We start from the raw sequence: 15,237 nt of genomic DNA on the forward strand, positions 1-15,237 counted from the left end.
TCTGTGGCTCACTAACATAAATATAGCACCCACTGCGAAGAGCTTTCTCTTGGGGGCTCTCAACTACCCTCTTGTCAGAGAAATGCCCAAATATATAATGCCTTGGCTGCATCTGGTTCGACTTCAGTCACACATCGACTTTGAGTCGGTGCGGATCCGGTCGCGATTTTCCATAGTTTTTCCACTCGCAGCACACTAAACATTCAAGACACACAAACACACGACACTCGCCAAGTGGAAAGCAGGCTGAAAAATGCTCTGCCCGGGGGAAAATGTAAATTGCCAAACGGGTTTCACAGTCAAGGTCGTCGCTTCCGCCCGGCGCCGCCGTATACCGTTATCAGCGCGAAAATCCGACTCCCACCCAACCACACTCACCCTGTCCAGTTTGATTGTTGTGATTATGATTATGTCGTCTTCGCTGGATGCCCTGGTCATTGGTAATTTCTCCCCTTTTGTTCGGCTTTTGATTGGGTTTTAGGTGCGTGTCTTGCCTATATTTTTATTTATTTTTTTTTGGCATGCGCATGCGCGCGCGCATTGGGTGTGAAAGTTGTCGATCGGAGTTATATAACAAACGGGGAGCCAAGTGGGGCCAAGTCGGTTTGCGTTTTGGACTGTGAGACTGTGTCCCCGTGCAGCGCACCAGCAACAGCAACAGCGACAGTACCACCTCGCTATCAAAATCGACCAAAAAACAAAAAAGCGTGTGCATTGAACCCCATGACAGTTGCTGAAATTTTCCTGACCCGCTGCCTTGGCCTCTCCGGCACACAAGATGATAAATTTACTTTCTAAATGCAGCAACTGCCCAGCTGCTTCAGCTAGAGATTGAGATTGAGATCGAGATGGAGACTGAGATGCATACATACAAACGGACAGACAGTCGGACTATCTGTATTAGCCATATATGTATGGTTGTACATACACTGTATCTCCAGATCGCATCTTGCATTTGGCCAACACGCGTCTCTTGCCCAATCGCCTGAGTTACGATCTGGTGCGGCACGGCTACGGGCCATTGCTGCCAATCCATGATGCAAACGCATTTCAGCTTATCCGCCACAATGTGGCACATGGCTGTGGGCGTATTTTGGAGTAGGTGGAGCTACCAAAAGGGTTTCTATAAATGCTTTTTCGGACATATGTAATATAAATCCAGAAAGTTCCATACAAAAAATTGCTTCCCGGAGATATGTTAAACAAATCCAGAAGGTTCGCATGAACAATTTTGTTATGTGTAAATTTTTATGAGATTCATACAAGAATACATTATTTTTCTATCCTCTTAAATCCATTGCCATTTAAAATAGGTTTTTTTATATCTTTTAATCATTTTTGAGCAATCATTAAATCATCAAAGGCCATGAGTCCTAAATTATTAGGTATATTCTTTATGCTAAGGCCATAGGAATTCGTGACTAGTTTCAATATAAATCATCTTTACCAGTTACCATGAAGAAAGATTACATGAGATAAAATAATTGTAGTGTTAAGCGAGGTCTCAGCCACATCAAAAAGGTCATCAAAATTCAACTCATTATTTGAGGCACTTCTATATTAGTAAGTGCAACATATTTCCTTGAAATTTGTCCAATTTTTCAATTCAATTCAAGTGGCGAACGTGGGCTTGCGTGGTGTTTCTCTTATAAAAGTTGACTTTTTGCAACTTTTGCGTGTACCTCCCATTCCAGTGCGTGATTGGTATTGGTAGTAAAATATTGCTGCAACCGGCAGTCAATGGCTAATTTTGGGTTGACGTGAGCGGTTTTGTTTTTGGGTCAACGCATTAATTAGTCACCTAGTTAGTTACACACGGCTCTCTCACACTCACACCCAGTTAATAATGTGTGCCTGCTTTGCAGACAATGATGGAATAATCAGCAACCAGACGACTCGGCATCGTCGCTCGACCTCCGGAGCGGCGGTGGCTGCCACTCCAGCCAGCTGCATGCAAGATGCACGCTTCTATCGGAATCCGAACAGGCCGGTGCACAAGATCTGGACGAACAGCGAGTGCGCCAAGTATTTCCTCTGCCTCGACGGCGAGGTGTTCGAGTTCAAGTGCTCCGAGGGGCTGCTCTTCGATGTGGTGCGTCAGATCTGTGACTTCAAGGCGAATGTGGATAACTGCGATGTGAGTGCGGAGACGCCGGCTCCAAAGCCCCTGCTGGAGATGGCCGATTGTGCGGATGCCTACCAGCTGGGGTGCGCCGATGGCACCTGCCTGCCGCAGGAGTACTTCTGCGACGGATCGGTGGACTGCCCCGATGGCTCCGACGAGGGTTGGTGCGATGTGGAGCACGATCCGAATGCGGCCGGTGCCTGTGATCCACGCAAATGCCAGCTGCCCCACTGCTTCTGCTCGAAAGATGGCACCCTGATACCCGGAAGTATTCCAGCCCAGAGTGTACCCCAGATGATCCTGCTGACCTTCGATGATGCCATCAATCACGATAATTGGGAGCTCTTCTCGAAGGTTTTGTTCACACAGAACAGAAGAAATCCCAATGGGTGTCCCATAAAGGGCACATTCTATGTCTCACATCCGTTTACCAACTATCAGTATGTGCAGAAGCTGTGGAACGATGGTCATGAGATCGCCGTGCACTCAGTCACGTAAGTTAGTTAACCAAGTTAAGGTTATAGTTTTAAATTGCATTACAACTCCCTGCAGACATCGCGGTCCTGAGATGTGGTGGTCCAAGAATGCCACAATTGAAGACTGGTTTGATGAAATGGTTGGCCAGGCGAATATCATTAATAAATTTGCAGCCGTTCGCATGGAGGAGATCCGCGGAATGAGAGTGCCCTTTCTACGCGTCGGCTGGAATCGCCAGTTTTTAATGATGAAGGAGTTTGGCTTCGTTTACGACTCCTCTATGGTGGCGCCGCATTCCAATCCTCCCTTGTGGCCCTACACCTTGGACTACAAAATGCCGCACAGCTGCACGGGAGTGAATCAGAATTGTCCGTCCAGGAGCTATCCGGGCATCTGGGAAATGGTAATGAACCAGCTGGAGGCGGGCGAATACATGTGCGGCATGGTGGACAGTTGCCCTCCGCATTTGAGCGGCGAGGATGTGTACAGAATGCTGACGCACAACTTTAAGAGACACTACCTCAGCAACAGGGCACCCTTCGGCCTGTATTTCCATTCCACCTGGTTCAAAAAGGTCGACTATCTGAACGCATTCCTGGTGAGTATTGAAAGTAGCTGATTATCGTTGTTCCGAAAGCATGGTTGTTCTTTTAGAAATTCCTCGATGACCTGCAAAAGCTGCCAGATGTGTATTTTGTGACCAACCAGCAGGCGATTCAGTGGATGCGCCATCCCACGCCCAGCAATCAATTGCATCAGTTTGAGTCCTGGCATTGCAAGCCCAAGGATTTGGATCCCCAGGAGCGGGTCTGCAACTTGCCGAACGTGTGCAAGGTGCGAAGTCGAGTGCTGCAGGAGGATCGCTACTTCTACACGTGCATGGAGTGTCCTGCCCAGTATCCCTGGATTCGAAACGAGTTCGGTTTGGACTAAGGTGATAGCCCTCTTAGCAATTTTGAGTCTCCAATAAGGGGGTTTACCTATCCATAATGTTTAGACTGTCCTTAAAGCGAGTCGTAAAAAATATCTTAGTTAATTGACTTTGGTTTGAGAAAGAAACAAAGAAATTATCTCCAGGTTTTAAATCTGATTGAAAGAGTCTAATAATCACATATTTTATTTATTATTTGGATTATTCAGGTCTTAGAAAAAAAACCATTAAGGTGCATCATATTTATAATTTTAAAATGAAATTGAAACAAAAGTCTTAGAGAAACTTAGAATTTGCCTGTATAGAAACATTTACAATATTAAACTCCAGGACGATCGAAATATTATGGATAAGGCAAATTCCTTTTCACGAGCTAATGAAAGTTGTACTCTGTGTCCTAGAGTAATTAGATTTAAGCCATTATTTATACGTATGTCTCCGCTAAATATATTTAAACCCATTTCCACAAACGCTTTTTGTACTTAGTCTAGACCTACTGTTCCTCCGATTATTGCGTTATGAAGGGATTCGCGATACTCTCGACTCCGTCCTGTGGACAAATGAGGACCAAAGCTGTCCCACGGCACACCACCAGTCCCAGACTTCGGGTGGAGTCCTCGGTCAGTTTGTAGGGCTCGTCGGAGTCCCGCAGATACTCCACTGTGTTGTCCAGCACCAGATTGAGCAAAGCGTCGTAGCCCTTGAGAATTCCGGATGCCTCGCGGCCGCCCGCGAATTTCACGCGGATCTGTTTCTCCAAATACTTGGAGAGGTCCAGAATCGACTCCTTGCGGCGCTTCTCCTTGCCGTCGTTGTTGCCGCCAACCTGTAAGGTCATGCACGATAACGATTTAATGCTAAAATGTTATTATTTTATTTATTTTACCTTTTTATCTGCCATTATTCTGTTTTTGGTAAATGCCGGCTGGCTTAGAGTGACCGTGGATTGGTGTGTAAAAAATTCCACATAACCAAACCCATTTAGTCGGCAGATGGCGTTTGTTCCGGCATTTTAGCTAAGACTCGAACCATGACAATATGGTTTTAATATTTGAGATAATTCTCACTGCGGTCCCCTCTCTGACATCGATTATTATTTATACCCTGGCCGAGGGTATTATATTTATATTTTTTTACTTCTTCGACATATAGTAATGGTTCAATATTTTAGAATTACGGTTTAAATTTCGTCAATATCGGACGACTATAACAAAAAGCTCCCATGGTAACAACAAATATATAAAAAAATTTTTAAATAAATTTAATTTTCTATTTTGTATTTTTAAAAATTCTTTTTGACCTATTAATAATTTGACAGTTCAGAATTACGCTTTTAGTTTTATTAAAATCAAAAAACGATATCATATAGCTGCCATAAAAACTACCGAATAATTGAGCTACAAATCATCATAGTTTTTAAACATATACGAAAATAAATCATAATTATAATGTTTTCAAGAATACTTAATTTTTGCAATAGCTGCAAGGGTAAATGAACTTCAGTTTACCGAAGTTTGCTTCCTTTCTTGATTTTGATTATTTTATCGTAGTCTTCCTTGTTTCAACAAATATTTGAAAAACTCTTGAACTGGGATAATTTTTGTCAAGCCTCAAAGCTAAAGGTTTGTATACTGTGAACTCCGTACCTGGTCACAAATATTTCAAAACTTCAAAATAAATATTTTCAACCTAGTCGAACTATAATTTTATAAATGGGTGAAATTAACTTTGTGCACAAGCAGTTCATTTAAGGGAATACCCTAGATATATTCATAGTATATTTCTTAAAGAAAATACTTTTAAGAGCCGGATGGTATATTTCTTCGAATCTTGCACGGTCACACTCAACTGGCTCCATTTTGTTTTCCACAGCGGAACCTTTTTGCTACATCAAATTGCATTTTTATACGACCAACCGAACGTTTTTGTAAATTTAAGTGTTTTAAAACGGACTTCGAATCATGGGACGCAAGAAGAAGAAGGCCTCCAAACCCTGGTGCTGGTATCCTTTTTGCAAAACAAACGACAAACTTTTTTTCCCACGGCATGTGCCGCTGGCTTCTCCACATACACACAAATTTATATAATGGTATTGGGCAGTGATGGGAAGGGGAAAAAGGGGCCACATCTCCAGGGGAATTTTCCTTAACTCTTAACTAAAAACTAGGTACTGCAACCGCGAATTCGACGACGAGAAGATCCTGGTGCAGCACCAGAAGGCCAAGCACTTCAAGTGCCACATCTGCCACAAGAAGTTGTACACCGGACCGGGCCTCTCCATCCATTGCATGCAGGTGCACAAGGAGACGGTGGACAAGGTGCCCAACTCGCTGCCCAATCGCTCAAACATTGAAATCGAAATCTTCGGCATGGACGGCATTCCCGCCGAGGATCTCAGGGATCACGAGCGCCAAAAGAACGGCGGCAAGTCCGACTCTGATGATGATGAGCCGGTGGCCAAGAAGAAAGTGGAATGTAAGTGGTCTCCATAGTAGTGTTCTCCATGGATATCTAAGTAATTTCAATTACAGATGCCATGAGCGTGCCGCCGCCAATGATGATGCCCCCGAATATGATGCCGCCGCACATGCTGGGCCAGTATGGCATGGGCATGATGCAGCACATGCCACCGCTGCCTCCGTACCCAGTGCCCATGATGCCGCACATGATGCCACCGCGTCCTCTGTTCCCGGCCGCCATGGCCACCACGTCAGCGGCGGCTGCTGCTGCGGCGGTGCACCATCACCATGCGGCCGCCATGGCACAACAGAAGCCAACATTTCCAGCTTACAGGTGGGCATCGATAGGGGGGAATGCCACATTAGCATCTTGTTAGTTCCTCAATTTATCGTGATTTCTAAACGGTACAGTTGTTGTTGTTTGTTAGTCTTTCAAAGAAAATTAGCAGGGTTTAAGATTTTTTACTTGTGTTTCAATCTATACTCTGTTCATTTCAAGCAGAATTTTCATGCTAAATCGATTTAAAAAGTAATGAACAGTAAACAATTTATTTTTAAAACACAAATAGAAGCCTAGTAGTTAAAAAAAATTAAAAATATAATGTAAAGTAAACAAGCCAAGTTTCTTATACCATATTAATTGGCTAGCATTAGAGACCGTATCAGAATAATATCAATTTGGATTTTATTTTTTTAGGCAGATAATAGTTATACCTACGGAAGGCTGGTACTAAACTTTTAAAGCAGTCTATTGGCAAAGAACACAAAATGTTTAAATCAACCTCGGTAACTTTATTTAAATATTAATTTCCCAAGTGGCCTTCCCCCATTAAACTCAGCCTGTGAAGCAAGTCATTTGACTTATTCCTAGGCTTAATTTAAGTATTTTTCCACTAACGTAAAACCTTTGTTTTTGCATTTTCGATAAAGTAATGCTACCATAAGTGCTCCGCCCACCACCAACCATGCTGGTGGCGCATCCAGTGCAAGTGCACCACCAAGTGGTCCGCCCGATGGCCAGCAACACCAGCAGCGTCCGCCGGCTCCACCAGCAGCATCCGGAGGTGCTGCCGCCGCTGTGACCACCAAGATCATGCACCCGCAAGAAGATGTAAGCCTGGAAGAGCTGCGCGCCCGCCAACCGAAAATACAGGCGCGTCTGGCTGCCGCTTTGGCTGCTCTGGCGAATCCACAAAGCCGCAAGAGTCCAAGCAGCAATGGCGGCGGCTCCGCGTCGATGCCCGCCACTCCGCCGCCTCCGTCGCTGGCCGGGATATCGCCCACGGGCAGCAACAGCAGCAGTGGCATGGCTAACGCGATTGCCGTCTCCACAGCCATGTCGAAGGCCCAGGAAGTGAGTTCTTATCATAGTTATAGAAACCATAGTCAATATAAATGAACAGACCTATACTGAAGCGACTTTCAGACGCTGAAATGACTTTGAAAAACAGGAATTAACAAACTTAACGAACTGAAACGCGGACGTGTAAAAAGACAATTTTCCCAAAACAAAAAACAAATTAAATAAAATAAATATTTGCACTTAAAAAACCTGACTCACATTAAAATGTTGACTGCATTTTGCGTTTCGAGAGAATTCCATTTTTCCAAACTGGACACTTTTTTACACATTATGGATACCAATTTTCGTTACAATTAAGTTTACTTTTTAAATTTCGTAAAATACGATGTCGGAAGTTACGATCACACGACCACAGCGTACGAAAGCAAACGGATTACAAGAATTACACAAAACAAAACAGAATTACAAAAAAAAAAAAAAAGAAATATCTTTTTTAGCATATAGTATGATATATGTCTGTACAATTTTTTAATTAAACAAACAAATTAATGGCAACAAAACAAACGAAACGGCGGTTTTCAATTTAACCAATTAAGGTTCAATGACTCAAAGCAGCTAACCACGTGACCTAGGTAATTTGATAGAAGGAAAATGTAAGGTCTTATATTGAAGTGGTCCCCCCAAACCTTAATCCCCATATCAAAATTTAAAAGAGCATCGCATCTTTCAGTGTTCCTTATATTGCATTTCAGATATTTAATGGAAGAAGCATTATTATCATTAAAAGGGTAACCCGCAATAATAGTGTTGAAATTAATTTAAGGCTGGATCGATTAAAAGGGATCTTAGGGGCTGAATTTAAACGGTTTACAAAGTTAGATTAAAAAACTGTTCTTCAAAGTTTCAGTAATTTTTATTCGAAGTCATTAAAATCAATATACATTATTAAAGGCCTTATTGACTTCAATAATTTTAGTCAATAAATAGCTAATAAATATTTAATCGATTTCTTTTGTTATTTTCCTTACCAAAGTCCCTAAAAAGTTGTTTACGTTAGTTGTCTGAGATTTAACGCAATCTTCTAGCCGATAATTTTACATTTACATGTTAAAGAATGTTCATAGTTCATAGCTTCTCCCCAAAATGGTAAAAGAGTTAAGGGTTTCTTGGATTAAATACACCTTGAAGGCAGAATATATACTAAAAAATTGCTTGTCAGTTAGAAAAAGCTTTTAATTGGGTTTTCACAAATAAATATACCCTCGACGTGGCATGTGAGATAAATTCAATGGATTTCCAAAATTTTCTTACAGACCGCCGCCCTAGTAGCCGTGGCACAGGCACAAGTCCAGGCTCAGGCGCACGCCCACGCCCACGCTGCCCAGGCTCAGGCCCAAGCTCAGGCCCAGGCCCAGGCCGTGGTGCAAGCCCAGGTGCAGGCTGCCCATGTGGCCCACGCTGTGGCAGCCCAGCAGCATCAGGCGGCTCAGCAGCAACAACAGGCGGTGGCGCAACAGCAGCAGCAGCAGCAGCAGGCGGCGGTGCAGCAGCAACAGGCGGTTCAGCAGCAGCAGGTCAAGCAACTGGAGGAACTCAATCGGGCTGTGATGCTCCAGCGCTTTCAGGCTGCCAGACAGCCATCAAATCCTGGCGCTGCGGCAGCGGCTGCGGCCGCCGCAGCTGTCGGCATGGTAAGTCTTTAATCCTGCGGTGCTGCGTATGCAACGCGTACAACCACCAATCGAAAGAATGAACTTGACTTAACAAAATCGAATTTCAAGTGCTGAGAATCTCAATCTGTCAAAGACCACAAACAAAAAAACGAAACAAAAACCGATCTTATGTCCCCATGGTGGTATCCAACGACAGCAATTTTGAGTGGGTTAAACCGATTTAGTTTAAAGCTTCGCCCTCATCACCATGCTAATCACCCATGAACTAGCAGGGGGCGCTAAATTTAAATTGATTTTCTAGTTAGATAATCACATGGCTAATCCTTACTTTCTGCCGTTGAAATCATTTGTCGAAGTCATCAAACAATCTTGGTCATAACGATAACCGATGTGTTCAAAAGTATCTGGAACTGTCTGTCTTTTTAATTTATAAGTATACAGCTTTTAACCAATTTTAAAGCCATGCAAATTGAGAACTCATTAGTTAATTACATTATTTTTCTGTAAATTTAAATAACTCTCCGATCACTCGTTTAATAATTATTTTGCCTAACTACAAACGCTTACCAACACTATCGCTTGCGATTTCTATTACTTTTCGAACACATTACATGTTAACAGCTTCAAAAAAAGGGATTTCACTGTGTTAACTAATGCCTTACACCATATCAAATTCTTAAAAGTATTAAGCTTCTAAAATCAAAAATGTGTTAACGAGTTACCGTTACAATTGCAGTACAGAGCAGAAGTTCAGTGTTGATAAACGATAAAGAGTTGCAAAAGAGTTGCGCAGGGTCCGAACAGTGTTACAGTATGTATTGTTTTTGTACAACAACAAGTTTATCTTACCCCCCCCCCAAGAACCCAACCTAATCACTCCGTCCAAATAACTCACACCCCGCAAAATGATATGTGAAATGCAAAGTGCGCAAAGCAACAAGATAAGTAAAAGCCAACAACTCCATTATAATCTTACTTAGTCGTACTTATGCAAGTAATTATGTAGTCTAAGCAAGTACCTACTCTCCTCTATCTCTCTCAACCGCTCACACCCATGCGTATATATAATCCACAAGATCAATCCCGCCCCCAAGAAAGTTTTTAGTACGTACTGCCTTGCAAGTAAAAAAACAGAAACAATGAATATACAATAATAATAATATGAATGAGAGATAAGTCGTGAGTTATGTTAAAACTATTTTGCAAGCCATGTAAGTACATTTCAATAATTTCTATTACAAAAAAAAAAAAAAAAAAAAAAAAAAAAAACAATTACTTTGAATTTGTCGTAATGGTTGCTGCGTTGGTTGGTTTAATTGATTGATGATTGATTGACTGGTTGATTGATTAATTCATATCCACAAAACATACACAAGAATTAAATAAGACTACACACCGCATTGATATGTCTCTCTCTGTCTTTATTACCTCGATAACTCCATCCACAAATGTAAAGAAAAAAATCAACAGAAAAACTTGTCATAAGCATAATATCTTAATGTTTTTTGATCTGTAAATTGTAATACCAAATCAATGTTTTATGTTCCTAAAATCATGCATCTCTGTCCCCTTTCCCCCAACTTACAATCAGATCCCATCTAACTTCTGCCCGTTTCATCTTCTTTCACACTAACACTCTATTCATCTGGTTTTATGCGCAGTACAAAGGCTTATCCAAGGTAGAGGATCATCGGTTGGAGAATCTTTCTCTTCCATTTCCAACCGATGAGCTTGTCATAGATCTCTGCCTAATCCACTCCCACCCTCATCCATCTCTCACAGACTCACAATCTTAGCAAAGTTTAACACTAACTTCTAACTGAAAGATATTGGAACTTGAACTCGACCCCATGCCTCTGGTTAGTGAATTAAATTACTATTTTTTTCTCTTAAGTGCAAATACGATTAATTTGTTTACGTTGCTCTAATTGAAGTGCAACTCAAATATTTAGAAACAAAACTAAAACCTTAAATGGTTTGCAATGCAATCCCCTCACACCTTCTTCCACACCATCGTCGTCGTCAGTTCAGTTTCCGAATTGTAAGTACGTTTCTTTTTAAACCAACAAAATATTTAATTACAAATAAAAAATAATATTGTTTTTGCCATGGTGAGAAGAGAAGAAGTCTCGCCTCTTCTCTCTACTCTACTCAATATTCTACTCTATATATCTTGTCTCTGCTCTATCATACATATGTAATGCGATGCAAAAAATGTTTTCCACCCACAACAAACCCAACACACATACACACACCTCTTGTCCATTTATTGAATAAGTACGCAAAACCAACTTATTAATATTTTAAATGAAAAAAAAAAAAAAAAACAAAACCAAAACAAACATAATTAATAATAAATTAGCTAATTTTGTGTACAATGGCTTCAATATAGACCGAGCTAAAGAGCCCTCAGGAGTATTAATCCGATATCTTGTTTCCATGCTCTTCTATATCTTTCTCTCCACATCCGATCCGTCACGTCCAGATGCCGATACCAGGCCACATGCAGCTGATGCAGCCGATGCTGAGACCGGCCATGGCCATCGGTCCCCATGGAGCGCTTATCGGCGGGAATATGATTAGAGCAGCCGGTGGCCCCGGATTTAACGGCATGCCTGCAGGTGAGTAGATCAAAGAAAGCGAGTGCCACAGTTGGCAAGAACTTTTTTTACGTCTAAACTATTAAATCACTGCAGTCATTAAAGGGTCATCCCCGTTTGTAACTTATTATTACTATTCAATATTTAAATATTTAAACCTTATATACTTTAAGATAACATATTGATTGTTTAGAAACGTTTAGTTGTTTACTTAAAAAAAAATCCCGAAAATACCCCAAAGGTTCAGCTTTTCCCATGACGGAAATTCAAATGCTGATAACGACTTTTAGAACTATTGCACACAGTTACAAAAAACAATATTAACCGATTATTGATTTATCTTTTCTTAGGCTTACTGCCCATGCAGGCGATTGGATTACCCGGAATGGCGGGCGCTTTGCCACCTGGAGCCATGGCGATGCCCGGAATGGGCGTGATGCTGCAAGGACATCCGAACATGCTGCAGATGATGCAGCCGCGCTTCAGATGATGTCTGCCCGCAGCGCCGGGTCTGTTGCAGGCGCCAGCAGCCCAGCCGCCAACGCACCTGCAACCGCATCCTCCGCACGTGCAGCCTTCGCAGCCGTTCTCCAGGACCACGGCCGCTCTACAGGCTCAGCCGCCGCTGTTGAGCCTGCCGCTGCCACTGCTTTTCCACGAGTAAGGCAAGGATCAAGCATATATTTGCAAAGAGCAAACAGCGCGCACTCAGCAAGCAAGTTGTTTTGAAAACTCCAACCAAAGTCAAGTTCTTTTTCAATGTATAACAGTTTTTGAGACACAACACCCTCAACAAACACACACACACACACACACACACACACTTCTCGGCCACACGCTACCCACTAATCAGCGGTTATGCCTAGTTAACCAGTCGATGTCATATACCTATATATTTCGTTCACCTTAAGCACTCCATTCTAGCTTTTGTTCCGATCCAAATTCATTAATTTTCCTTATCCGACCTTCTCGATGTGCGTGCATAAATACATCTCTTAGATCAATTATTCGTGCTATTTGTATAACACCATGTACCACACACTGCTAAACCAAACACACACACACTAACTATCCATCTGAAGCTACTTTGCTGTGATGTAGATCTCTATCTTTTATCTGTATCTATATCTGTATAATCAACAAATTAATCGTTGACACTTAATCTATACAAATTGTTGTTTTTTAACATTCTCTTTCTTATTTTTTTTAGTTTCATTTAGTGAGCATATATTTTAAACACGCCGACACACACACACTCAGGTTGTTTAATTATACCTCCTTCAAAACAAATGAAATCCGAAATGAAATCTTCAAAATCACACAAAAACCAAAACCAAAAAACCTGAACGCTCAAAGCTCTGGGTATGTTGACAATTGCCATAAGCAGCATTTTTGTGTTGTTTTTGTGTTAATCGTGCGTAATTTATACTTTCGATTCTTTCTGTCCATGTGAAATTCTCTGCAAACTGTTACAATGTTAAGCAATTCATACAAGTTCTGTTTAGGCCCCATGTTGTCTAGACCTTCGTTCGTTCGTTCAGTTGCGGCTGACAAAAAGTAAGTCCTATCTTTTTTAACATAGTATATTTAACTATATACAAACATATTTATTAAAATATTCAACCATTCTTTGTATCGTTTCTGTTCTTTTGGTATGTAATATATATTTGGTGTGTGGTCAACGCGAGACAACAGATCAGAGCAGGTATCTACATTAAATTTGATTTTCCTTTTTAATAATTATATATGCACATTAAATACTATTTATCATAAGTCATTTGGTTATGGTTGGTACTAAACAACAGCAACAATTACAACAAACAACAAAAACCCATCCCCTATTAAACCGCTATATAGCTTATAGAATTACCGGTAAGGAGGCATCTAGATAGGTATTTCTCACATGTTAGTAGTACACTCGAAACATTGTTTCGGGATTGGTATTGATGCTTTTGTTTTGTTGTTACCGTAGCGTTCTTCCACAGTTCCCAGTTGTCTAGCTTCCTTTCCACAACTTCAACTAGTTTTTGAACTAATTAAAAACAATACTCGAGAACTTGACCCTTTATAAAGACGCTCAGGCTTTAGTTAATCCGAAGGTAATCCAATAAAAAATTTTTAGCTAGCATAAGTAGTCCCTTGACAGTTAACGAGTACTAGTCGTATCCTTATGTTTTGTTATGTTTACTGAAATCAGCATGAATCAGATTGTTCTCCGCGCCTCGTGTTCTTCGAATACTCCTAACCCAGTGTAGCCTAGGGTAGTTAAAATTAGCACTCAGATTTCTGGAGAGCACCACACGCAACACCAACTAACATTCACCCCTGTTTGAGTATACCTATAGTACACACATGTAACCCAACCAATTAACTATCTATCTATGTATAAATACATGTATTAATGTATAACTAAATCGTGTAATTTAATCATAAGCAATGACAAGTGAAAAACTGGTGCCCAAGAAGATGCGATTGAATCCGAATAATTCCTCAATCGGGCCAGTTAACCGCAAAATTGATGTTGGACTTTTGGGTCTGGCAAATTCGCCGCACCGCCATCGGGATATCGCCGGCCATATCCAATTTCGTTGGCCCGGTTCGATAGTCCTGCGGTGTTAGAACGGCGTGCTTCAGACGAAAGTACCTCAATGCAAGACAGACAATCCCAGATTTGGTGGCAATACTCGTATACGATTCACACACTCCCCGACTTAACTCGCATCTGTATACAGTCGTTATACTCGTACTCGTAGAATATATTCTCTCTCTGGTAACTGTATTGCGAAGACTTTGTAAATATTTGATGGACGCATTTCATTTTGTAGAGTTGCTATTTATTATCACTTTAATTTCATTTTTATCGGGAATGCAAAATGCCAATTCATTTAAAGTTGTTTACGAATATTATATCTGCTTTGAAATCTTTTAATCTGGAAATTTTAAGTGTTTTTGCCAGCCTTTTTGGGTTGTTAACTGCTTTTTTTTTTGATCAGTTCAAAATATATTGTTGTTTATACTACATATTTAAAAAAAATTTAATTTTAATTTACAACATAAAAACAATTTTTTTTTCAATTCCAGGCTGTGTTGAGTTGGGACTTTTTAAAAAAGTGAAAATAAATTAAATTTACTTTCGTTAAAGTTTAAGTTTCGCTTGCATTTCCCGTCTGTAGTCAACATTTAGTATTGTTTTTGGTGGTGGTCACTATAAATTATATAAAATTTGTTTATTTAATTTCATATTACAAATTAATCTTTTAACCGTAAAATTCTATCCATGCAATGCACGCGTTCGTTTGAAAAGAGTACAGCTAAAAAAGGCTACAAGTTTTGTTAACATTTAATGGGCTTTAGGTGTTTTGCGAAAAGAAAAGAAACTAAAATCTAAGAATTAAAATTTAGACCACCAATCTGTCTGTCTTTGCGCTGGGCGACACGCGAGTAGCTGAACAAATGGCAGTCACTGTAATACTAAACCCCACACACAACCGATCCAAGAGCGTAAATGTCTGCTGCGTTCAGTCGAAAGCGTGTCACATTAATTTTGCTGAGCGAAAAGTCCCCTGCGTTCGTCCTAACCCCTTCTATCTATATCTATAAATAAGTGGTATATGTCTATCTTTGGATTATGTTTTGCATGCCCAGAAGAGTATGCCTTCCGACAACAAG

General features: G+C 40.9%; 3 protein-coding genes across 3 annotated transcripts; 2 read left to right on the top strand and 1 right to left on the bottom strand.

Annotated features, from left to right (window-relative positions):
* Window positions 1-139: 139 nt before the first annotated feature.
* Window positions 140-3,580, top strand: LOC108150493 (chitin deacetylase 1). Its single transcript, XM_017278702.2, has 4 exons — window positions 140-440; window positions 1,866-2,619; window positions 2,678-3,200; window positions 3,257-3,580. Exons 1-4 carry the CDS (start codon window positions 254-256, stop codon window positions 3,533-3,535), a joined length of 1,743 nt encoding a protein of 580 aa, XP_017134191.1. The 5' UTR covers window positions 140-253; the 3' UTR covers window positions 3,536-3,580.
* A 373-nt stretch (window positions 3,581-3,953) lies between these two features.
* Window positions 3,954-4,504, bottom strand: LOC108150495 (U6 snRNA-associated Sm-like protein LSm7). The gene is made up of 2 exons (XM_017278705.2): window positions 4,420-4,504; window positions 3,954-4,359 (listed from the first exon to the last, which is right to left on the bottom strand). Exons 1-2 carry the CDS (start codon window positions 4,432-4,434, stop codon window positions 4,042-4,044), a joined length of 333 nt encoding a protein of 110 aa, XP_017134194.1. The 5' UTR covers window positions 4,435-4,504; the 3' UTR covers window positions 3,954-4,041.
* Window positions 4,505-5,364: 860 nt separating this feature from the next.
* On the top strand, window positions 5,365-13,005 carry LOC108150474 (BUB3-interacting and GLEBS motif-containing protein ZNF207). Its single transcript, XM_017278667.2, has 7 exons — window positions 5,365-5,535; window positions 5,701-6,008; window positions 6,065-6,326; window positions 6,923-7,346; window positions 8,609-8,986; window positions 11,454-11,589; window positions 11,919-13,005. The coding sequence occupies exons 1-7, from the start codon at window positions 5,495-5,497 to the stop codon at window positions 12,056-12,058; spliced, it is 1,689 nt and encodes a 562-aa protein (XP_017134156.1). The 5' UTR covers window positions 5,365-5,494; the 3' UTR covers window positions 12,059-13,005.
* The last annotated feature ends 2,232 nt before the right edge of the window (window positions 13,006-15,237 follow it).

This window comes from Drosophila elegans, unplaced genomic scaffold (assembly GCF_018152505.1).
Source record: "Drosophila elegans isolate 14027-0461.03 unplaced genomic scaffold, ASM1815250v1 contig_814, whole genome shotgun sequence".
Lineage (NCBI taxonomy): Eukaryota > Metazoa > Arthropoda > Insecta > Diptera > Drosophilidae > Drosophila > Drosophila elegans.